This window comes from Sinocyclocheilus anshuiensis, unplaced genomic scaffold, assembly GCF_001515605.1.
Source record: "Sinocyclocheilus anshuiensis isolate Anshui unplaced genomic scaffold, SAMN03320099.WGS_v1.1 scaffold1094, whole genome shotgun sequence".
Lineage (NCBI taxonomy): Eukaryota > Metazoa > Chordata > Actinopteri > Cypriniformes > Cyprinidae > Sinocyclocheilus > Sinocyclocheilus anshuiensis.
In genome coordinates, this window is record NW_015536578.1 from 193,731 (window position 1) to 220,212 (window position 26,482).

Genomic DNA, 26,482 nt, shown 5'->3' on the forward strand with positions numbered 1-26,482 from the left:
CCCGTCGTAGCCAATCAGCGCTTGATCCCAACAAGCTATGCTAACACCTGATTGGACGTCAGCGTGACTCTTTAACGCACGTGAGCAGCTGGCAAGCCGAGTTCTTTTCACATACGAATAGGTCATCTGTGTGACCGGTGTTGTGTAATATTCGGTTCCCGTGAAAAACTGTTCCAATGGGCGGGGTTAGTACGACTATTCATAGATTCGTTCCGCGGTGGGCGTGGCCGTGTGTGTGTGTGTGTGTGTGTGTGTGTGTGTTTGGTATACATACAAAATGACTCCGCTCCCCCCCTTTTGGTCTCTCTTCTCTTAAATCGCATTTTAGCTCTCAGAAAACACCCATAAACAACATGTCTCAGCTGCTAATTATTTATTTTTTGAATTGTTACAAGGCTCTTGACAAAAAAAAAAAATCAGGAAAAAAGGCAACAAAACAACATCAGATAACATTAAAAAATCTTTATTTGAACATGCATCTAACGACATTTGAGTTTAATTGCAGTCACTGAAAGTTATGAAAAGTTGTGAAAGTTATGATGCAGCAAAATACACAGCAACTAGGGACACAGTTTACAGCTTGAAAATAAACGACAAAAAAAACGAGGAACGACAGAAATGTGTTCGATTCGTGCTGTTTGGTGTTTAGTATCATCCACGTAAGCTACACAGCAAAACATTGTCATATGGCCATGATAAAGCGTTCTGATAAAAGCACATGCGAAACAATGAGCATTTTAGCCTATTATGTGAATAACATAAACAGCTGTACATCTAAACGGGGCGTATGAACATTGGGCTTTATTACCTTTTCAAAATAATTAATCACACAAGAGCTGAAGAACACACAACACAATCCTTTCCATTCGCTTGTTTGTAGTTCAAAAGGCCACGCCCACCGCGGAACGAATCTATGAATATTCGTACTAACCCCGCCCATTGGAACAGTTTTTCACGGGAACCGAATATTACACAACACCCGGACCTCACCAGCTCGCAAGTTCCTCTTTATCTGATAGTCGGGTGAGTAAAAACAATCGGTTCGTATTGTAATCGCGAAACCCTCAAGAAAACACTTTTATTAATGATAACAAAGACACGGTAAGAGCATCAATCTGACACACTAATACACACTGATGTTTGTAGATGAGGAACGCATCTTAATCGCTCGAATTTCTCCAGAGAGTTTTATACACACATTTTACTATAATGTAACTGTTATACGTCTGTCCTAAGTGATGGGACTGCGGCGCGAGCATGATGAAATCTACCCCTGCGCCACAGCATCACGATCAGCACGAGCACAGTGAAGGCAATAGCCACAAGATTGCGTCATCTTACCTTACTTATGTGCTTTCGTTAACATGACGCTCTTATATGTTTTACAGTCCATACCTACATACACCTGCTGTGGGGAATTATTTTGAGTCATTAATTAATTAATTTATTAACCATTATCAGTTCTCTGTCATTTAATCCGGATGAATGGCTGTTCTTTTTAAAGCCTATCAAAACTGTCCTTGCTTTTTCTGAAATGTCTGGCATTGTAAACGTCGCCCGCCGTTGAAGGGTATATAAATGTAGAAAAAAAATTGAATGCTCTATATGACTACGATCTTAAGTCGCAAAGATTTCTTGAGGCAGCCTTTAAAGGGGTCATATGATGCTTTTTTAAAGATCATTATTTTGTGTATTTGGTGTAACAGAATATGTTGACATGCTTTAATGTTCAAAAAACACATTATTTTTCAAATACTGTACATTATTGTAGGTCCTCTATGCCCCGCCTCTCTCAAACGCTTCGTTTTCTACAGTCCCTCCTTCCGACAAGCGCAGTCTGCTCTGATTGGCCAGCTGACCCAGTGCATTGTGATTGGCCGAACACCGCAAGCACTCGTCGGAAATGTAACGCCCCTTACCATAATCGCCAGCTTTATCTTTCAAAATAAATGTAAAGACAGTAAATAATGTCATTAGTTTTATCATCAGTTCAACCTGGTAAATGTAGTGCAGAAAACTTCAACCTTGGTTTGCGTTTGCTCCAAATAAAGGAACTAAGCCAGCCATTCACATCCTTTAAAACCTTTTTAGAGAACAGAATAGGGATAATTTGAATTGGGTACAGAAGCTTGGGTAGGACAGTCATTTTTATAAGAGCCACCCTACCTAGCCACGAAATAGGTAGAGTGTCCCATCGGTTTAAATCTTCTCTAATTTTACTAAGTAACTGGGTAAAATTGTCTTTGAATACATTTTTAAATACAGGGCTCACAAAAGTACCCAAGTATATAAATCCTCCAGGGGACCACTTAAATGGAAATGAGGGGCTAATATTTGGAATTGTTTTCATAGAACCAACAGGCATAGCCTCTGACTTAGTTAAGTTGATTTTGTATCCTGAGAAAGTACCAAAAGTATTTATAATGTTTAGAAGAGATGGTACTGAAGAATCAGGATTTGAAATGAAAATGAGCACATCGTCTGCATAAAGGGCTAATTTATGATGTTTTTCATCAGTCTGTAGACCTTCAATTGAAGGCTCTGCTCTGATCGCTTCAGCTAGGGGTTCAATAGCGAGCGCAAAAAGCAAGGGTGACAATGGGCACCCCTGCCTAGTCCCTCTATGTAATGAAAAACTTGCTGACCTAGAACCATTAGTAAGAACATAAGCTTTAGGTTCTTCATATAACACGCTAACCCATCTGATAAAAGTGTCACCAAAATTAAATTTCTCCAAAACAAAAAATAAATATGACCACTCAATGCCGTCAAACGCTTTCTCTGCCTCGAGAGAAAGTACTAACCCATCAATCTCACGCTGCTTAAAGACTTGTATAACATTAAGAAAACGTCTCATATTATTGCAAGATGAGCGGCCTCTTATAAAACCTACTTGGTCATCTTTGATAACATCTGTTATTACATTCTCCAAACGAGAAGCCAGGATTTTGGCTAACAGCTTCCTATCCGTATTTAATAAAGATATGGGTCTATATGAAGAGCAGGCTTCAGGAGATTTACCTTTTTTCAGTATAAGAGAAATATTAGCTTCTCTCAGAGATTCAGGGAGCTGCCCAATGTTAAATGAATGGTTAAACATATCTGAGATTACAATATTGTTAATACAACATGCGACGGCTAAATGCACTGAACACTTAGGCATAAAAAAATAATTAATCCTTGTATAACATTGATGTGGTGGGGAGAAAAAAACTGTATTCTTTACCAGATGGGTGTAGAGCTCTCCAAACATCTATAAATTCTAGGTCCTCACAGATGCCATTAATTTGTTTAGCTAGCTTAGATGGAGCCACTATTTTATGGGGAAATCGATCAATGAGAGGATTTAACATACAGTTAAAATCACCTGCAGCAATCATATAATCCGATCTCAGATCATGAAAGTCAGCGAATGCCTTAATAAGAAAATCAGAGGGATGCCCTGGAGGATAATATATAATAAACAAAGAAATAGACTTGCTGTATAAGGTGCCATTTAAAATAACAAAACAGCCTCGGTCATCTTCTGTCAATTTAACAACATTCAATGGGATGTCTTTTCTGATCAGCACTGCCACCCCTCTACTCTTTGACGTAAAGGATGAAGAATATACTTGATTATATCCCCCGTTTTAACTTTAAATGTTCCTGTTTGTCTAAATGTGTTTCTTGTAATAGAGCTATACTAATCTTCTCTTTTCTGATATAAGACAGGACCTTCTTCCTCTTTATAGGATTATGAATTCCCTTAACATTCCAAGTACAAATATGAAGTGTGTTATCCATTGTCATAAACCTCAATCAAGAAACAGCTGTACCTGAACATCTTTAAGTAATATACACAGTGACCTAAAACAGAAATATGCCGAGCTGAACAAGAACCGAAAACATTTATCAAAACTATAATACAAATCAAAAACAAATAATGAACAGGGGAAACCACCCTTATATCCATCTCACAAGGGCTCCCAACCAAACCTTGTTGTGAAGAGAGATTCAAACTTCTCAAAACACCATCTTCACCTTCACCGAATGTCAGCGCACCATAGATCAGTCATTTGCAGAACTGCGCAGTCAGTCTCTTCTTGATGCAGTAATAAGACAGAAGAAATATAACTCGAAGTCTACACCGTGACCACTGAAAAATGATAGCGCATCTAAGCCCGGACCTGTCGAGAGTCAAGAAAAGCAGTCACCTCCTCCGGGGAAACGAACTTTTTGCACGCGTGGCCGACTTTGACGCTAAGTGTGGCAGGGTAGAACAACGCGTAATCCATCTGTAGCTCTCGAAGACGAATTTTGACCTCGTTGAACGCTCTTCTCTTCTGCACCACAGCCGCTGAGTAATCGTTAAAAAAGGAGATTCTCGGAGTGTCTGCGTCTTGCGAAGATGCTTGCTTACTGTTGAGCGTGAAGCGCTTACTGGCGGCTGTCATCACTCTTTGTTTGTCTTGGAAATTATGAAATCGAACGATGACAGGTCGAGAATGGCGGCCCTGAACCGGCTTTGGAGTGAGGGAGCGGTGAGCTCTTTCCAGTTTCAATTTACCTGCCTTCGTGTCCAGGTGAAGGTAGTCCGGAATCCATTTTTCGAAGAACTTGAGCGGGTTTGATCCCTCTGTGTCTTCCGGTAAGCCGACAATGCGTACATTGCATCTCCTTCCGCGATTTTCCAAGTCGTCTACTTGCTCAGTCAAATCACGTATTTGTTTTTCCAAGTGTTGAATCTTGGTTTCATTGGCAGTGCATGTATTTTCAGTCACTTCGATTCTGTCCTCTGCTTCTTGGACTCGCTGTACAATACTTTGAATTTTAGACGACTGGTTATCTATCGCTTCGAGAACCGTTGAGATCTTCGCATCGATCACTGAGACTATGTCCTCCGTCATGCTCTTCATAGCTTGTAGAAGGTTAGGGTCAGTGACAAGATTGTTAGTAGTGTCGTCAGCAGTCACCTTTTCGGTCTCTTCATCGTGGGTTAACCGGTCAGTAGCTGGTGTATTATCCGCAGCCATGGTTGCCGATTTATGCGTGTTTCTCGGCGCTGCTTTTTTCGCACTCCTCAACGAAATACCTGACGATTTGTTAAAATAATTGTTCAAACTCATTCCATCGAAGTAAAGTTTGTCACTGAGCTACTCTTCTGTCTCGATGAAAAGGATTTTTTAAGATAAATAACTGAGACTAATCACGCAGCTCGCAAAATGCGTGTTCACTCTACGGCGCCATCTTGCATCCTCTCGTAATGCATTACTTTTAAAAGTAACTTTCCCCAACACTGCTTGGTACACCTAATTCACTGATCATCTTAAAATAAGCTTTTATCTTAGAATTATGTTTTCTCAACGATGACGAGGACAAGACAAAAAATATTAATCATATTTATATAAGCTTTTATTTATTGATTGATTGAAAGGGGAGTGGGGGCGGGTCTATTTAGGGGGACCTAAATTTTTGTATAAATCAGTATTTTGGATTTTGAAAAGCCTGCTGACTTTTGCCTTTTATCTAAGGAGATTTTGGAAGGTTTTTCAACATTCCTTTCTTATTTAATTGGTTCCACAGTGTTTGCTGATTTTTACTTTATTTAAACTTTGTGTAATTTATTTATTTTATTTGACATCAAGGTGTATGCGTACCTCCAAGCTTTCTTATTAGTTTTGCTAATAAACGTTTTACGTTTCTTATTCATTTGGTTATATATTATACATGTTTACTCATTTCCAGTTTTGTATACCCATTTAAACTTTATGTAAGGTATTTGCTATTTTATATTAGGCATAGCCTGCCCTATAGCATGGTGTATTTTTATTCGTTTTGTTAATAAAAGTTATATGTTTTATATATAGGCTAAAGTGAGTTTGACTTTGTATTTTGTTGTTGCATTCAAGCAATTGATGCTGAATTGCCGCTAATTCGAAAGTGAAAGTAAAATGCGCAAGGCGCTTTTAAGCTATTTAAAAGAGAAGGAAAGCGAGGAAAAGAGGGAACGCCCCTGCCCCCATGGTGATACCGGTATTATCGGTGTTGTCACACGTGGATTAATCGGTGGGAAAAGTTCCTCACCGTCACAACCTTATTTCATAACTATTTGGTGTTTTAAACCGTGCACGCGCGAGAGAGAGGGAGCCATATGGAAGCACCACGAATCTAAATAATATACTTTCAAGCATACGTATAAACTAACATGTTAAATACAAAAATATTTAAAACAGCTAGTTCATATATATTTAGATACAACAGTCATACATCGCTATTAGGACCGCGCATCCTGTGACAAGTTTTGCCGCATCGATGCACGGAAGGTCTACAAAATCAGTCAACGGTGAAAATCAAAAGTAGATTTATTTTAAAGACCAACAGTTTAACACTAAATATTGGACATAAACGAACACGTTAAATATAAAGTATTTAAAACAGGTAAGTTAATATATTTGGAGTAAATTTAAATTAAACAGATATCAGTCATACAGCTCTCCAGACCGATGATGAGCCCGACGCACCACCACAGAAACAAGAATGAGATGCGTTCTAACATACCTGTGGCATTAAACTCATTAGTGAGGGCTCGGTTAAAATATTGCACATATATAGGCTGTTCAGATTACTTGTTAAAGTGCAACGAAATACCTTATATCAGCAGATGATATGTGTCTGTGTTTATGGTTGGAGACTCCTTCACCGGCTACAGGCTCCTCATTTGCGTGTGTGGGCCGCCTAATAATAATAATAATTATTATTATTATTTAATACATATAGGAGAATGAGCCTAATATCGTCTTGACTATCGACAAAGACATTTGCTATCGTCGATATATCTGACTATCGTCGATACACGATTCTATCGTCTATCAGCACAACCCTAAAACGAGACCTAAAACATCTCCAGCTTCTGTTGGAACCCAAAAAAGAAAAGTCATTGGCAGACATCGACCATTTCACCTGGATCTCCTCCACTCAGGTTTCAATAGTAGTTTTTTTTATTTAGTTATTTATTTTTTATTATTATTAGGGATCAACTTTTGCTTATTCATGCTTTCACCAGAATGAAGTTGGGGTAATGATAAGAGCGCTTGCATTATCTTCATGTTTGACAGTCTTCGAGATTAGAGAGCTTTATAGGTCTAATCTAATAGGTCTTATCTAATGTTATCAAGAACTGATTGGTTTTGCACACATGCTGAACAATTCAGTTTTGTTTTCTTCCTCTCACTATCTTTGACAAGCATGCAAAACAGTGTTATCATACATTAAGATTGTATTTTGATGTCTATGTTTGGCAAAACCTTTGTTTACTTCATAAAAAGTAAAGCACTAGAAATAATGATCTTTTAGGTGGTTTTTGAGACTTCCATGGTACTTTATATGGTAGTTTGGCTTCCTCTAAGGCATGTTGTGATCTGTCAGTGTTACATAAGCACTTGGATGACATGAGAAGAGTTTTCAAAATATAATAGACTGAAAATCAGAATGAATATCTAGAGCAATAGAGGGGTTGCGAAATGTTTCCTAATAACATGTATAACAGTTCATTGGATGATCGAAGTACTATACAATGAAAAGCCTGGTGAATGACACTTAAAATGTTTCCTCTGACAGGTAAGCCATGCCATCATCTAGTTCAGAGGCAGTTGGGACTGGTCCTGTCTGCCCACATGCTGCCAAAGTCCTCATAAATGCTGCAAATGGAGAACCTGGCATCAGCGGGGATGCAAAGCTGAAAACCGATGCCGTTTTGAACGGAAAGACTGGACACAAGTTAAGTGCAAATAGCACAGACCTTGTGAATGAAACAAACGGTCACCATGTGAATGTAGAGCAGATTGAGAATGTATCAGAAGTCACCATGGAGAGGAAATGGATTCGACCAGATTTGCCCAGCAGATGCACCTGGAAAATTGGTGACCCAAATACAGAGTCACCCCACAGGCACTTCCAACGGTAAGATATCAACACAATAAATCTGTTACACCCATTACTCAGAATTCATATTTGTCAGTGAAGAGAATGTTTTAAAATCAAACTATGCAGGTACATCATGTGTTCATCTGCACAGTAAAACTGCCTTTTACTGCTGGGAATTTATAACTGGTGCTACCGTTTGTGTGCTAAATAAAATCATCTGATTTTATAATATGTTTAAATTAAAGGTTTTATAAATGTAAGAATCCACCCGCCAGCCCAAAACAGCGGAATCCAGCGGCCTGGTCGAAGGTTTAATGCGTATTCGGTCTTTCACTTGGGCTTTTGAATTTATCAGGAATTAGCTTCAATTTTAGTCTAGCTCCGTTTTCAATCTGACTCCAATTTTAAGTGATCACTAAATTTAGGCAATGTTTCTAATTAAAAACTTATCATAAATACCGATTGTTTATTAATTTAGATATTTGAGTATTCTGGAAATCCCATACTTTCAATTATTCATTCATTAAGGACCTAACATAGCTTAGAAATTCACTCGGCCAACTGTGAACTCACGAACACAAACTCGCCAGTTCTGAACTTACTCAGAGGATACAGGGTGATTATAATACCTTTAAGTGCCACACCCTGCTAGCAAATAACAAAAAGGGTATTTTTCCTATAATCACGAAAACTGTAACTTGTTAAGCCAGGTGACAGACAGAAATCATAAGATCCCTAATGGAGAGCCCCCTGCCCCGCTCATTGGTACTTAAGTATGATCTGTCCTGGACGCAGATTTGCGGAAATGTTAGACTACACAATAATCTACTTGAAAAATTATTTCAGAAGAGATCCGAATAAATCAAATATAACAATTTATTATTAGTCAGGTAAAATTGTATCATGTCAATTAAATAATTAAATAATTAGAAGTCAATTTAGAAAGGATAATGCAATTGTGAAACATATTGTATCCGCGGATTTGAGACTTTAGTCTTTGCAACTTTACAGATCTTCTTTATGCACCAAGAGCTTGTAACACTCCAAAGAGAAAGGAAAAATTGAAATCGCATCATGTGACCCCTTTAAATACTACCAGAACAATAACAAATAAATATTTAAATCAGTTGTAAAAACATAAAAGACCTTTTGGTTTTTTAGGTTCCCGTGCTCCAGGGTCACACCTGGCTGGAGATAGATAAACATTCCCGCAGGCCCTAAAGGGGGACACACTCAGCAGAACACAATTCTACAAAAGTTTTAAACCTTTCTCATAATATAAATGACTACTGTGAAATTGAAACCAATTTACCAATCGCACAAAGACCTTTAAAATGATACCAAACATGAAGGGGAAAAACAACGGGTTCACAAGATACAAGATATGTGGGGTATGCATATTCTTAATGAACTTTGAGTGAACCCTTTTGGGGGAAAAGAGGGAGAGGCAGAGAGGGCAGGGGGAGAAGGGGGTCGTAAATGAGCAAGGAGAGAGGTGTTGTTTGCTCTCTTTGAAGATTTCTTCTCCAGATAAGTTTTATTGTTTTATTGCATGGCGTCTGTTTTGTGTGAGTTCCTGAGTATTGGCTTCATGAAGAGTTAATTTAATAAGGAAATCATTTCACTCCTTTCAAAATCATATTTTTAAATAATAAAATGTACAGTAAATAATAATAACAATAATAATAATAAATATTAGTATTGTATTTGGACAGTTGAACAATAAATGTATTATCAATATGTAATTATTAATATAAATATTAAATTCAAATTTTCATTTGAAGCACAGTAGTATTATTACATTAGTAATAGTTATTATTTTAATATTGTTATTTAATAATAATCACAAATCACAAAAAATAACATAAAAAGTAATTATTATTTTAAAGTGATATTGAATAGATAAAAAACTGTGGGAATGTGGCCTATGACAACAGATATATATTTTTTAATGTTCACTTTATGTTTGCTAAAATAGGTTTGAGTTGGTTGTTTTATCCAAGTGTGAACATTGACATTTTTTTTTTTTTATTTACCAAACCATTTAGATCTAAAAGGCCGGTTTACACTCACAAACAAACAAAAAAACTTCTATAGACTTCTACAAAATCTTTGTGCTAGACGGCATGATTTTAATTGAGAAAGGGAAATACAATGGTTTTGTTTATAAGGGAAAACATGACAGAAACAATGCAACAAGTTCAATTCCTGTTTTTCCTTCTTTCACAACTTTTTGCTTGAAATATTGGTTTCAGTTAAATATTATTCAGTAATCTCTAACTCTGTTAGAGCCTTTTTACCATCTGTATTATTTAAATCTATGCTCCCGGTATTAAAATGGCAGATTTTTTTCCAAACACTGTCTCATCAACTGTCATGACCTTGCAAATAACTCCCGTTTAACAACAGAGTTCTTTCAGGAAGAATGACTTTTCTAGAAATATAACAGTGAATTACCACACCCTTACCTTACCCAGAGAGCAATGTCAGTGTGTGCAGAGTCACTGTGATTCAGTTCAGTCAGTTCCATTGTGGTTTGTTGACGTTACTTTAATGTGTGTTTGTGGTCTTGCTTGTGTGTGTAACCACTTAATGTGCTCCTTTTTCTCACAGAACAAAAGCACCCAGTATCCTCCCCAACATTTTAAGCAGGATCGGAGAGACCCCACTGGTCCGCATGAACAAGATTCCTAAAGCTTTTGGCCTCAAGTGTGAGCTTCGTAAGTATCTGTACCTATGAGGACACTCAAATCACATGATAATTTAAGGACAGCCTGGAAAGTGCATGTGTTGTCTGGGTTGGGAAGTAAGGGGTTGTGTTCTGGAATGAAGAATTCATGTTTTAGGTTTCCTCCTCAGTTGAGTGAGGACGTGAAGGATTGAGCGTTCCCAGACTGACCGTACTGAGACACACTTCAGTCAGGCATTTTGAGTCTGTTATTTATTTATTTATTTAATCACATGTACTTTCTTAGTTGGCACCAAGTTTTTTTTTTTTTTTTAGATATAAGCTGCATCCAAAAATGCCTACTTCCCTACTAGTAGACAAAAAACAGTGTGTGAAAAGAGTAGTATGTCTGAATTCACAATATTCATACTTGTTGACTTTGTAAATGGTTACAGAGAAACACTGGACATCATAAACTAAACAACTAAAGATCACACACTACCTGACTTTTAAGTTGTTCTAAACGACAAACTCACAGAAGCATATGCCTAATTGCTAGGAGATGCGTGACAAATAAAAGCAATATGTTTACTGAAATCGGCTCAAAATATCAAAAATGTTTCATATCCGACTGGAAGGAACCAAAGTCTGAAGCTACACTTTGCTCATGTACTTTGCCATGTTCTGTAAAATTTGTCAACTCCGACTGTCCAAAATTTCCAGACTGGCCCTGACTTTCAGTAACTAGCATCGATTCATCCAGACTGCAGATCGGAGCAAAAAATCTGTGGAAATGTCATGTCGTGTATGAAGCGTGACATACTTCTTTTGTTTTAATGGTGATTTACAAACAAGCTGTTTATTTTTTTTTTAATATGATCCTTTTTTTTTCTTTCTCAGTGAACAATTTATTGTTTGTTTGATGCTAAATTGATAAAGAATGCCTGATAGAACGAAAAAACTAGTATGTTCTTGCAAAGGTACCTAATATGACTGTAAGTGTATTTTTTGTTTGGCCATTTTGCTTCCACTTTTGTCGTAAGGTGAGGTGTAATATGAGGTGATATATGTTCTATAACTATATAATATAATAGTGTGCATAATCTGTGGTATCACATCCACTTTGGCTCTTCTACACCCTAATTGAACTTAAAAACTGAACTGGAAAGTACATTTCTATCATTTTATCAGGTAAAATCAGAGGCCATTAAAATACCCCTCAGCAATTCCTGCAGGGAGGAATGCAGTAGATGAATACCTCATATGGTTGCTTTGTTTTAGTCTTGGTTTGGAAAAGAAACATTCTGTCTGGGTGTACTCAAAGACCAAAACCAGGCTCACAGAATGGCTTCTGTTATTTTCATCTGTGAAAGGTGAGTGAGCCACATGGGTCAAAAGTGTAGCCAGACTATAGTTAAGCCCCTCAAACAAGCATTGTTTGAAAGTGTTATTGTGTGGAAGTCAAAGCCTTTTGAGTCAAAATGCTTTAATGAGCTTTGAAATGGGGATTCAATACGTCTAGCGATTTCATGTGAACAAGATTACCCTTCGGCCAGTTCAGCCGACCAGCATTGGCATTACAGACGTGGAATTAGCTGACTAATTGCATCTGAGTAGGTGCACATTTCACATATGTGACCCTGGACCACAAAGACCACCCTGGTCTTAAGTCACTGGGGTATGTATATTTGTAGCAACAGCCAAAAATACATTGTATGGGTCAAAATTATAGATTTTTCTTTTATGACAAAAATCATTAGGATATTAAGTAAAGATCATGTTCCATGAAGATATTTTGTAAATTTCCTACTGTAAATATATTAATACTTAATTTTTGATTAGTAATATGCATTGCTAAGAGATTCATTTGGACAACTTTTTTTATTTTCTCAATATTTTGATTTTTTTGCACCCTCAGATTCCAGATTTTCAAATAGTTGTATCTCAGCCAAATATTGTCCTATCATAACAAACCATACATCAATGGAAAGCTTATTTATGATGAGATGATGTATACATCTTCGAATGTATACAATGTATACGAATGTATACAATTTCGAAAAATTGACCCTTATGACTGGTTTGTGGTCCAGGGTCACATATTTGCATGTATTTGCATTATGACGGAGTTGGGGGTCTAGCTGTACAGTAAAGGGCTTCCATGAATTTAACTACACTGTGTATTTCCTGTGTAGGTATTTCATCCAGGCATAGCATTAATAGTGCAATCTGGATGAAAAGTTTGACAGTACAAGGTTTTTTTTTTGTTTTTTAGTTGGCTTCAGGATGTTATATAGTATGTTACCAACATAAACATAAGCAAAAGTTAATCAGCTTGTAACAGTAGTCTCACTCCAGTATTATTTAGACCAGTGGTTCTCAACTTTTTTTTTGATTCCAGGGCCCTCCATTGTCTGCAACAATATTCAAAGGAAAAACAAAAACCACAATTTCTATTTGATAAATATACATTAGAGCTTTTGTAGAAAAATGTATATTCATTATAAATTGTAGTTTTAAGATTTTTTTTATTTTTTTTTTTATTTATATGACTTTTCCAGGTCTGGAAAAATGTAAACATTTTGGCTGCGTCTGAAATCGCATACTCTCAAGGGTAGGTAGTACTTGTTTTGAATAAAGATGTCAGGTGTCATTACACGGCCATTCACAAATCCTCTCCCGTGGCCTCACGGGGTGAGTGTCTATCGCACACTTCACAGTTTCACTGTAAGCAAGCATAAATTGCTCTTGCCCCATACATTCCCATTGTAAAGGGAAAAACTATACAGACATGTTTGTATTTATAATCTAAGGGACAAGTTGATGATTTGTAATGACAACATGTGCGAATGGAAAAGGTGGTTTGCTAAGGTGTTTTTCCTTTATTTACTTTTTTTTTGTCTTTATATCTGTCTAGTGGCTAAATGCGAGTTCTTCAATGCCGGTGGCAGCGTGAAGGACAGAATCAGTCTGCGTATGCTAGAGGACGCTGAGAGAGACGGCATCCTTGAACCTGGAGACACCATCATTGAGCCCACATCAGGAAACACAGGCACCATAATGTTTATTCTCATTTTAGTATTCATCTTGAAAGCAAGCACTGATTGTTTTTAACTGTGCCATGATGAGAAAGAGCCTCTGCTCCATTTAGTTTAGTTCAGGCACTGGAATGCTGGAGGACCAGTTGTCATGTGTCAACTAGTCTGGCACCAAAGTCAAAGAATGACTGTACAAATACAGTCAGCTAAGTGTTATTCAACATCTCTAAAACTTACTAATCAACAAAGTGTAGATTATTGATCTCAGAAAGTGGTAGAGACTGTGAGACTGTCGTGTGTTTTCAGGTATCGGACTTGCTCTGGCAGCAGCAGTCAAAGGTTATCGTTGCATCATTGTCATGCCTGAGAAGATGAGCATGGAAAAGGTGAGATGATGAAGATAAATATGGTGTGGGTGTAAATCCACCTGATTACTCAGCAATTCTTGTGTCAATATTTGTGGTGCGTGTGAATGTGTGTTTTCATAGTCATGTGGTTTGTGTCCTCACATGCTTCCAGGTGGACGTGCTCCGTGCTCTCGGAGCCGAGATTGTTCGTACCCCTACCTCAGCCCAGTTTGACTCTCCTGAGTCTCATGTGGGGGTAGCTTGGCGTTTGAAGAACGAGATTCCTAACGGTCACATTCTGGACCAGTACCGCAATCCCAGCAACCCCCTGGCCCACTATGACACCACTGCCGAGGAGATTCTGGAGCAGTGTGACGGTAAATTAAAAACTTGTGGACACGAGACATTGTGACTTTCAACTCTCTCTTCAGTTACTTGGATCCAAGCTCATCAGTCGCTTCCATTTAACCAGTGGTTCTCGACCAGTGGGCCTTATAGGCCCATTTTAACTTCCAGGGGGGGCCCAATAAATTTTAAAATGATTTAAATTTAGTTATTAAAAATATTAAATGCAATGCTAAAAAACAATAAAAATGTCCAACATTAAACTGATATCATATTTTTGAGGGGTTTTTTTTCAAGGCAGACAGGCTGAACAGGCATTTGAATATTGACAAAAAGGTTGAGATTCACTGCATGTGAATAATATTGATGCTATGTTTTTGCGCTTGCCCTCTGTAGGTAAAATAGACATGCTGGTGGCCGGAGCTGGCACTGGTGGCACCATCACCGGCGTCGCTCGCAAGCTGAAGGAGAAATGCCCTAATATCAAGGTGACGTTTAGATGAGTTCATGAATTCTGATAATAGCAGTCAATGTCAATTAACTTATTTTCTTCCTATTTATTTATTTATTTGTTTGTTTGTTAAGTGAGTGACTGAAAAAAAGTGAAGTGATGTGTGGTGACCCATACTCGGAATTTGTGCTCTGCATTTAACCCATCCAAGTGCACACACACAGTAGTGAACACACACCCAGAGCAGTGGGCAGCCATATTGCTGTGGCACCCAGGGAGCACTTGGGTAGTTCAGTGCCGTGCTCAAGGGTCTCACCTCAGTCGTGGTATTGAGGGTGGAAGAGAACACTGGTTATTCTCTCCCCCTACCGACAATTCCTGCCAGACCTGAGACTCGAACTCACAACCTTCAGGTTACATGTCCAACTCTCTAACCATTAGGCCACGACTGCCCCACACAGAGTGAGCCAGCCAGGAGTCGAACCTAGAATCTTTGATCCGTAGTCAGACGTGTTATCCATTGTGCCACTGGCCCAACCGGCAATTATGGCATATTATTTTATTTGTTTTCTTTTATATGTTTTATCTGTAACAAGTGTTTGTGTCATTGTTCATCAGATAGTTGGAGTGGATCCTGTGGGCTCTATCCTTTCTGAGCCAGAGGAGCTGAATAAGACTGATAAGACACAATATGAGGTTGAGGGCATCGGATATGACTTCATCCCCACTGTTATGGACAGATCTGTAAGTGTGTATTTGCACAGTAGGCTTTGATGCAGCTGAAATTACCATTTGATGTTTACTAATGGCAGTTGACCCTTCGCCCAAAACCCATCTTAAATTTTACATCCTGAAATTGACATGTCTTTGCAATGGTTGCTGTCTGGTCTATCATCACATTTAAAATAGGCCAGTATGCTTAGTTTTAAAGCAAAATCATTCAAAAATATGCCATTTATAGTGACACAAGCTACCTAGAGAGGATGCACATGTCTTTTCCAGAGATTTAAATCTTGAAGTGCATAGATGTTTCACCCCTTTTTTTCTACTAAAACTAAAAAGAGCCACAGTGAGGAAGAAAATTGTTTTATATGTTGAGAACCAATTTCTCTTAAGGAACATGGATAATAATAAATAGTTTAAGGTGTCACACTTCATTCCAGCAAATGCAATGCAATATCTGTTTAATTTTTTACCACATTTACTGTGTCTCAGGTGGTGGATAGTTGGTACAAGTCCAGTGATGCAGAGTCCTTTGCCATGTCTCGTATGCTCATCAGAGAGGAGGGTTTTCTGTGCGGTATGCGACTCGTAGTGCATTTCTCTCGTTTCATATGTGTGTGAACTTAAGTGTGTATCTAAACCCTGTTGTCTGTCACTCTTTGCAGGTGGTAGTTCAGGCACAGCCATGGCTGCAGCAGTGCATGTAGCCAAAGAGCTGAAGGAAGGCCAGCGCTGTGTGGTGATCCTCCCCGACTCCATCCGCAACTACATGTAGGTTTCTGTGTTCCCAGCATTCTAGTGTGCTTAGCTGTGGTGTGGATGCGTGTTTTGTCTTGCCTGGTAGATTAAGCAACAACAATACTAATGTTTTAGACTTTAAACTAGACTGCCGGTATGCTCAGAATCGCATGCTTCCATACTACCAGTGGTGAGAAGCTCTTTTGAAAGTGTAACAGTTTATCAAGTATTTTGCTAGGGGGACAAAATTGACAGAGGTCAAGGATTTAAAAGGGATTTTAGACAATAAAGATAGTAAAAGAACTAGAATTTATTGTAATGCTTTTGAACTATAATAATATTTTGATATGGATGGACACATTCACTCTAAATCATATGCGTAATATGCCAAAAATGGTTCCGTTAATGTTTCTTGTTTCATCTTGAATGAAACAGAACCACATAAATCATGTATTTTCAATTCAAAATCAAAATGGCAACATTTGACAATAAAGTTGAATTTGTGTCACTGGATTACTCTCGGTCATTTAACGTTTCTATCATAGAACAGTTGACATATAATAATGTTTAGTTAACGTATATCTTACCTTGAACTCCTTCGCCATTAAAACTGAAGCATCGCGCTGGAATTTTCACTGTTAGACCGCTGAGGCGGGCTTGCCAAAAACATAACATTTAAAAAAAATTTGTCATCCTAACAACAAACAGAGCAGTACAGTGCAGTGAAGCACCATCAAGAATATCAAATAGTGGTCACATGTCCCATTTAATGTCTACTGATGTTGCGTTAATGCAAACAGCATAGCGTCACACAAGGATATCATACAAGTCTTTTTATTAAAGAGAAAAATCTCCCTCCATTACAAAAATGTAATACTCAAAAACTGTTGCCCTTTCTATTTTAAAGAAGTCATTACATTCCAGAAGGCAGCAAAATATAAAGAAACGGCAAACATGTCACAGCGGCTGAACATCAACAAGCTTCTAAACATGAACATACCAACAACTTTATCAATAATATTATTTTAAAACACTATTAATGGTTAAAACGTATTCATGTATATGAGATCAAAGAAAAAACAAATCTGCAAATTGACGTTGACCTCGCATCCACTAACTCACACTGGGCCTCACACCATGTTTGCGACGGCCCTGTATATATATAAAACAGTGATGCTACTAAACTAAATGCATTACTTTTAGTTAATTACTCCAACACTGCATGCTACTTCATCAGTGAATGCACAGTATGTGTATTGTACCTACAGTAGTATGCAAATTCCATCTCCCTTGATGCAGTGAAAAGCCACTTGGTAATGTAAACATGTAACATAGTGTGGTCACATAACAGTGTGTAGCATGATTTTGTAATTGCATTTCAAACATCTATCCTTGCATGCTATATTATACTAAAAACCGTATGCATTAAGCTTTATGTTGATGTACCTTTAAAACAAATTATTTGTTCTCCTCACCCTCAGGTCTAAATTTCTTAGCGACAAGTGGATGTGTGAAAAGGGCTTCCTGAGTGAGGAGGATCTTGTTGTCAGCAAGCCATGGTGAGCGTAAACACATACCCTCATAAGCATGTTTTCTTTGAAAGCACCCTTATTATTTACATGCCGATATCCTGTGCAAATATAGACACTCTCTGCATCTGTTACTACACTAGTCTGCATTACAGCTACAGTTCAGCTTCTAAATGTGGAGACATTTCTCTCCCAAATGAGTCTGTCCGTGTGTCTTCTTACCGTGAGTTTTTATTCTCCTCCCCCTCCACCTGTCCCGTCTCTCTGCGCTCCTCTCTCTGAAGGTGGTGGAATCTGACTCTACAGGAGCTCCGACTCTCTGCCCCACTGACTGTGCTGCCTTTAGTGTCCATCATGAAGACTATTCAGATCCTGAAAGAGAAGGCTTTTGACCAAGCCCCTGTGGTGGACGAGGCCGGGTAGGTCATTCATCCAGAAACCAATTTGTTTAGAACTTGACCATTTTGTCAAGCCTCTTAAGATTTTAGTCCCATGGCCTCAAGGAGATCATGTATCAGTGCTAATCACTTAAATCAATGCAGTGTCACAATTACTGCGTATTTATGGACTACATTAATAAGGATATGCAAATAAGGATGTCAGACAATGAGATGGAGAAATCCTTTAAAATCTTTAATATATGTGTGTGCCATGTTCTTAATATAGTGAAAAACATTTAATGATATGCCAAGAACTTTTTCCTTTACATGTTGAATATCATGTGAAATGTACACATACTTAAAAAAAAAAAAAACATTAAAATATATAAATATATTTTAGGTAGAAATATTTTACAAATACCATGTGGTTTTCTTGGGTTATTCCATTTGACAGATGGAAACTTGAACTAATATATTTTAAAAAGGCCAATATTTCTATATTTAGGTTACTTAATATGGACACACAGTAGTAAACCAAATATATAAAATACTACAATAAAAATAAAAAGCTAATGCTGAACTACTTGGATTTTAATTATTCTTAACAGCTTTTAATTCAAATTTTAACTTTCCAGACAGTTATACAGCCTTTTTTTTTTTTTGCCCAACCTAATTTTTAATATGTGTTTGTGTGTGTGTGTCTGTACACTGGTATTCACTACGTAAAAAAAAATAACACTTGAGCCTCTAACACTTGCACTCTCTGTTCTTTTTCTATTCTTTTGACTTGTTTTATTTTTAGTTAAAAAAGGCCCTCTAACACTATCTACTATTCTTTTTTTTATTATAAAAAATTAGGCTAATCGAGACTTGTCTCAGCACTTACATATTATTGCCCTCTTGTTGGTCTGATTGCTTCTATTGTCCTCATTTGTAAGTCGCGTTGGATAAAAGCGTCTGCTAAATGACTAAATGTAAATGTTATGGGGACCAAATGTCCCCACAAGGATAGTAATAACAATCAATTTTGACCTTGTGGGGAAATTGTTTTGCTCCCCATGAGGAAAACAGAATGAAGTGTTTCGAAAATATAAAAATGCAGAAAGTTTTGTGTGATGAATAGGTTTAGGGGTAGTGTTACGGTAAGGGGATCGAAAATAAAATTTGTACAGTATAAAAACCATTACGCCAATGGAATGTCCCCATAAAACATGGAAACCCAATGTGTGTGTGTATGTGTAATATAGGTATGTATGTTTATGTGTATATTTATGTGTGAACGTATATGTAGAATTATTATTCTTTTTTATTATTACAAGTAATTATAATTCAGACACTGAAAAAAATTCATCATAGAGGCCAGTGTCAATATAATTCTTTTGGTTGTTTGTTTTGTTTAATTAGTTATTTTGAATTAGCTTAATACACTGGTTCTCAATCCTGTTCATTGGAGCACCCCAGCACTTCACATCTCCCTGATTTGTATCATCAACTCATTAGTAGAGGCTCCAAGACCGTCTGATAAGAGAGATGTCCAAAATGCAAAAGTGCAAAGTGCTGGGGTCTTCCAGGACTGAGTTTGAGACCTAAAAGATCTTTAGAAAAAAAACCCTGTCATGTCATTAACCTAAAATACCTAAATGATAAAACAGATGGTAAGTGGAGTAAGTTGTGTCTGGTTTTCTCCCTGTAGGCAGATTCTGGGCATGGTCACATTGGGGAACATGCTCTCGTCCGTTCTGGCTGGGAGAGTCAGGCCATCTGATCCCATAAGCAAAGTTCTCTACAAACAGTTTAAACAGGTGGGCATACAAACACAGACACACACCCCCCCTTTCTGTCACAGTGTACGTGCAACAGAAGGACCGAGAAAAAGTATCCACACAGAGCATGTTCAAATAAACCTTGAGACATTGTAAATCCTTACAAGTGCCTGTTGCTGAGGTCTATAACAAAGACCTCTGCTGTTTTGATTTCTGAGGTTTGGACAGAGAAGCAAATGATAGCTGAATAATAACATGTTAATTGTATATGTCAACGAAAATATCAGTACACTCAGTTCTACTGATAGAGGTAATGTGATTGCTCAATAGTCGTCTTGTTTCTCTCCTTGAAGGTGCGCCTAACTGATAACCTGGGCAAACTCTCCCGTATCCTTGAGACGGACCATTTCGCCCTTGTTGTGCATGAACAGATTCAGTGTAAGTCATTTGACTCTCTGTTATACCATTTCCCTAACCAATCTGCTTCTCTCCATTTTCATAATTTTAGTCATATCCAGCATGATTCAAAAGTTTGGGGTTAGTAAGAAATTGTATTGTATTTATTTACATTAATACTTTAATTTAGCAAGGATGCATTATTAAATTGATCAAGTAACAGTGAAAACAGTTAAATGTTACAAAAGATGTCCATTTTAAATAAATGCTGTTCTTTTGAACTTTATATTCACTTGGTAGAAGCTTTCAAATTAGACAGATGCCAACATGCGCTCAAACTAAATTTGACCCAGACTACAATAACTACAGGTTACATTTAGTAACGCATTGGGTCAACACTTGATGTCCAGTATAAAAAGGTGGATCTTAAACCAAAACCGTTGGTGTAAGAATATAAGCATCTACTTCATGTGACTCAATTAACAGGTATTGTACAAAATGTACAAGTCTTTCCACACAAAACACAGCAATATTCAGGAACAACAGTTTTATTCACAGAGCTTAATGCAATGAATACAGCACCGATTCCTGATATAGGACACGTGTTTTCCTGAACACCGGATTACTGCTCCCCCTTCTTTGCTCTTTGTTACAAAGAAATCGCCTACATTGTGTACCTCTTCAAGGACATTACAACCTGCTGTGGCAAACTCGGCCAAGTGCTAGAATAACACTACTGTGAACTTTGCTTTTCAAATGACAATTAACAAGCATTACATAAGAATACAGGGCTGCTTGCATTAAAATAATTTTTGCACTTTTTGGCACATCTGTAAAGCCAATTATTTAGACCCCAACAGTATTGTAGCATCGTTAATATACTATTACAGTTTTTGTTGTGCATTTGTCATTTTTATTAGTATTTTTTCATGTTTATGTAGTTTTGTTTCAAGTTTTTATATAATTTGTTTAAATGTTGCATGCACTGCAAATTAATATCTTCCAGTATTTTTGTTTTTCAATAGAAATATCTAACCATTCTTAAATCAAGATACATTTACTTGAGATGCAACATGAAGAAATTAAGTCTTGAAATTGAACAAAACTAAGTGAGGTTGATTAAAATAAGAAAAATATCTGTCAATGGGGTATGAAAATAACATTTCCGTTTGAATTAAGCTGATTTTTTTATTTAATTTTTTTTTGTTTTTTTGAGCCCATTGGCAGATGTTTGTTCTTGTTTTAATCATAAACTTGCTCCATTTTGATCAATTTCACAGGAAACAAAACTTTTTTATCTCATGTAGTTTTGCTTCCCAAGTAAATGTAGGCTATCTTGATTTAAGAATCTTTAGACATATGCTCTGGAAAACAAGACGAAAATACTGATAAAAGTCTCTTTCTTTCCATTTTTATTTTATTTATTTTTTTTAACAGTGTGATCAGAAGGTACAGCAAAAGTTATTTCCATATTTCAGTGTTTGGGACCAGAGTTGTTCAAACCTAAAGCTTTTTTTTTTTTTTTTTGTAAAATTACTAAAAAAGTTGCTGATGGCACATTGTGTGCTCCCTATAAATTTACATTTAGAGAATGTGTTGACCTATTTTGTTCCCTTTAAATTATTCATCAGATCAAGTACAGTAAACGCAGGCCATGCTGTCATTGCAGTGGATGGTGTCCACAGTCTGAATTGCAGTTCCTGTCTTACAGACATGAGCGATGGATCCCCCAAGATGAGGCAGATGGTGTTTGGGGTGGTGACAGCCATTGACCTGCTGAATGTCCGAGTGCTCGCTCTCTGAAGAGCAGTGAACTACCAAGAGTGTGAGAACACAATGCTGGAGTGTCGTTTTCTTCTCTTGCACAGTTTTTGAGTTTATTTCCCTGCAAGTGGTATGCTCCATTTTAAAAAAAGAATAAGAGGCAGTCAATATAGTTTTACATGTCATCTGACAGATTTGTACTCTGTTTACCGCATTGTGTTCTTCTTTAATCTCTCTTTATTTTACATTTTAACTGCTTTGTTAGCCAGTCAACATAATGAAATAATATAACAGGTCATTGAACCACCATTTGCAGATTTGTTTACTTTGCAAATTTGATTTCTTTAAGGTGTGTATATTTGAATGAATGTTTTTTTTTTTTAATTCATTCAAAAAGAAAAACTGTAACGAACAGAGACTGAATAAGATTGTTTGTATATAGTTAATGTTAAGGGAATGAATGTGTGTTAGTTTGCTCTCACATTTATGGTTTCTGTGCATGCAGCTGGAGTCTCTGGATCAGAATGTCGTTACTGTATGTCATTTGATTTGCTTTTTTTTTTCGTCTTTTTTCTGTAATAAGTACTAGTTACAAATAAAGGCTTTATTTCTGGAAGTAATAGTGGTTGTTGTGAATTATCTCTGAATCTGTCTTTCAGTCCAATAGCTCCAATTGTTGCATAGCAACATTTTATTCAGGTTTATGAGAATTACAGGATGTACACAAACAATAATCGTGAAATGGTTTAAAATCTTTACAATTTTTTTTTTATTTTTTTGCTAGCCAAGGGAGTAAATATTTACTGGAGTAAAAGGTTTGAAAACAAGCCCTAGTTCTTACATTTTAAATAGTTTAACTAATGAAATAGGCCTACATTTACAAGGAATAACGTGAAAGGCATAGAATGCCACAAATCAGCTTAATTTTTACTGAATGCGTTTCAATTATATAAATTAACACAAAATAATGAATACACCAAGGTGCAGCAGCACAATAACTAGTGTCTTCCTCAGTTGAAAAAAAAGTTACTTTTACATCTAATGTGATAGATTTTGTTTTATTTTAGTTATGCGTCTGCTACGCAAAGTATTCGAGTTGAGTTTATGTGGAAAGTTGTGGCATTATTACAGTTTTTCTCAGTCGCTTTGGCGCATTTCTCAAATCAGAAATGAAATTCTCAAAACTACTTGTTCAACCTCCAAATCATGGTTTCCTACATGATCAGTTGCTAATGTCCTGTTGCTCAAAATGTATTATATAGTTCTCTGTGCAACAGTCTTACCCCTCAAAACATCTAGTCATTAGTTCATCGTATAAATCATTCAATGCAAAATAGTTGATCTAGTTGTCATAAACTATCAAGCATATTTTCTACACATTTCTATTAGACTTTTTATAAATTTGCCATGAATTGTGCAGGTGAATCTTGACTTTCAATAATGAAGAGAATGTAGATCAGCTAATGATAAACCAGTTCTCTGAAACAGCTCAAAGGAGGACAACACAAGAGTTTCAAATTCTGACGATGGATATTTCCTCCCCGTTGGCCTGGCAAATCAACAGTAGTTCTGTGGCCAATGACATATTTCAACCACGCCTTCTGCTTTTGGTCAGGTTGAAGCCAGCCTCAGTTGTGAGATGGTTCACTTGACTCCAATTCCACGTTGCAAAGATATGCATTGTGATGTAGATGAGAATCTGTGGGCCGACAGACTGGCATGTCAGGAGATGTAGACAGACTGCACTGAAATTCCTCATCCAGTGCTGCATGCAAAAGCAAAGTTCTGGTGTTTCCTGCGTTTGCCTTTCTAATTTTGTCTTTTCGTCTTTGTGCCTATATTTCTTTTTCTTTTCTATATCACAATGACGTTGTAATGTTTTTGTTTTGTTTTTTTCCTGTAAGATTGACTCTTTTTACCACTAGTAAAGTGTAACTGTGAATCCTATCCAGTCTCTTTCAATCAACATCCCACATAAAGTAATGTGTAAATTTGTACTTTTGAAATGGATATATGGCATACATAAATAAGAAGTGCAGCCTTGCATTTCAATACAGTAACTGTCATCCAAACAGTTGCCATAGTTTACGTCAGGTAATACTAACAGAGTGCACTGTTATATTTACACAGTATGTTACTGTATTTTAAAATTGCATTATGGGAAATATCCTCTTGGTGCCATTCAAATACAGTATTTTTCATTTACTGTAAATCCAAATACAATAAAAAAAAAAATTAAGCGGGAAACCTGACCAATGACAGAAAGGGTTTTTTTTCTGCTTGGAGAAAGAAGAAGAAAAAGAAAAGGAAGACTCACACACCTCGCGCCTGCAAATGTGTGTACAATATTCCTGCTTTTTCATTACATATTTTGTCAGTGTAATTTTAGGGGTTATTTGTTGGTTTAATTAAAAGCAAAATAATAATAATAATAAAAAAACGCTGACACTGCACGACGCGCAGTTTCCTCACGGTGTTCGTTGGTAGAGAGCGGAAACTCATTTGAGATTGAAGAGAGAACATTCTGTGCAAAAAAGATCTTTCTTTCTTTTCTTTCCTTTTTTGTAGAACGTTTCACCATCAAAGTGCGAACATAAACAGGTCTCTGTCTTCGTTTTGACCACGTCGGTAGCAGGTGAGTTTTTATGTGAACTTGTATAAAATTGTAGGCCAACAAACTGAGCTTTTAATGGTACAGCTGTGTAATCGCTTGGCGCTACCCATATATAAGTGTATAAATGTACAGCATGCATTTACTGCTAGCGTAAAACCCGCAATGTTCGTCTGCAAACACCTTGTGAGAAATAATATGCATTTATTAATCATGCCAAAGCGCGAACTTCAGGTTCCCCTTCAGGAACTCGAGCTGCGTCGAGATTTGCTTTGGTAACGCTCTTGCGTGACCGCGTTCTGAAGCACGTGTCAAATCTGTCCAATGGAGCAGCGAGACGTCACGAGCGGGGTGATGTAAGCACCAGAAAGCATAAAAGCGCATCCGGCCGGGTGCAAACCAGCTTCTGCTCTTCAGTAGCGCTCTATGTATGTGTCTGTCTATTTACTGTTGTCTGTCCGCACAAGCACTCATATATATAAAAGGACACATTCGAGATGGTAAAAAAATGGAATGTCCAGTTAGTAACGGTAAAAACTATTTTAGAGTGACGTAATCATTTTCAGCACACCTTAGTAGGAAGCATAAATGTGATCTTGAGAAATCTGTGTCGATAATAACGTTACTGCGCTTTCTGCTGCTGTGCCAGATGTGAATAACGTTACTGATGCAGCTGTCCTGATGTGTCCTCCTTCATTAAAGAGTTTGTGGATTTCAGCTGGCAGTTTTGAAAAAAAAATAGTCCATGCTTCTTGTGTGTAACAAAAGTCTGAGTTCTTTTTGAAGATTCACTCACTATTATCATAGTATGTTGTGCTTAGGATAAATTTTAAGAATTGTTACACAGTTGTCATTGCTTATATTCATAAAATAATTAAATTATTTTTTTTCTTGTATTTCAAAACGTTACTGAAGAAAAGACCATAAAATTACTGTATATTTTACAGTAAAATTGTTTCTACGAATTGTTTTGAGAAATGCACATACTTCTTTGCAAATATTAAGGATGATTCGAGAAATGCACCAAACCGATTGAGAAAAACTGTAAAGTAAACTATGGCAACATTTTGGATGACAGTTACTGTATTGAACAGTATGCCATATGCTTATGTATGCCATATATCCATTTAAAAATGTACAAATTTACTCATTACGGTATGTGGGATATTGATTGAAAGAGACTGGATAGAATTCCACTTACACTTTTACAAGTGGTCTGACCAAAAAAAACAAAAAAACATTACAATGTCATTGTGATATAGAAAAGGAAAAAGAAATATGGGCACAAAGATGAAATAAAAAAAATAAGAAAGTCCATTGTTAGAATTTGTAACTCTTGTGTTGTCCTCTGTCTATACAGTATATGCTTTTTCAACTGAAAATTCATGAGATGAACCTTTGAGCTATTTCAGAGAACTGGTTTGTCATTGGTTGATCTACATTCTCTTCATTAGTGAAAGTCAAGATTCACTTGCACAATTCATGCCAAATTTACAAAAAGTCTAATAATGTGTGAAAACTGTTCTTGACAGTTTATGACAACTATAGATGAACCATTTTGCATTTAATGACTTATACGATGAATTAAAGACTAGATGTTTTGGGGGGTAAGACTATTGAACAGAAAACTATATTATACATTTTGAGCAACATGACATTAGCAACTGATCATGTAGCAAACCGCAGATAAATGTACATAATCAATTGCATGAATGTACCAAAGCAATCGCAACTTGTTCAAAAGAAAGAGAAACTGCTTTTATGATGTGTACAAATGACTAGATGATGTGGAGGTTGAACAAGTAGTTTTGAGAATTTCATTTC

At 36.9% G+C, this 26,482-nt stretch overlaps 1 protein-coding gene across 3 annotated transcripts; it reads left to right on the forward strand.

Annotated features, from left to right (window-relative positions):
- Positions 1–643: 643 nt before the first annotated feature.
- Positions 644–22,663, forward strand: LOC107702723 (cystathionine beta-synthase-like). 3 transcript variants are annotated; one of them, XM_016505124.1, is made up of 15 exons: positions 644–1,023; positions 7,600–7,941; positions 10,519–10,625; positions 13,491–13,625; positions 13,918–13,997; positions 14,131–14,335; positions 14,700–14,791; positions 15,373–15,498; positions 15,970–16,054; positions 16,143–16,248; positions 17,697–17,774; positions 18,029–18,163; positions 19,818–19,926; positions 20,241–20,325; positions 21,953–22,663. In XM_016505124.1, exons 2-15 carry the CDS (start codon positions 7,607–7,609, stop codon positions 22,084–22,086), a joined length of 1,812 nt encoding a protein of 603 aa, XP_016360610.1. In that variant the 5' UTR covers positions 644–1,023; positions 7,600–7,606; the 3' UTR covers positions 22,087–22,663. The 3 variants fall into 3 exon arrangements, with proteins under 3 accessions (XP_016360610.1, XP_016360619.1, XP_016360627.1); XM_016505133.1 differs by having other exon boundaries at positions 645–1,023; positions 21,995–22,663; XM_016505141.1 differs by having other exon boundaries at positions 645–1,023; positions 21,915–21,977.
- Positions 22,664–26,482: the final 3,819 nt, after the last annotated feature.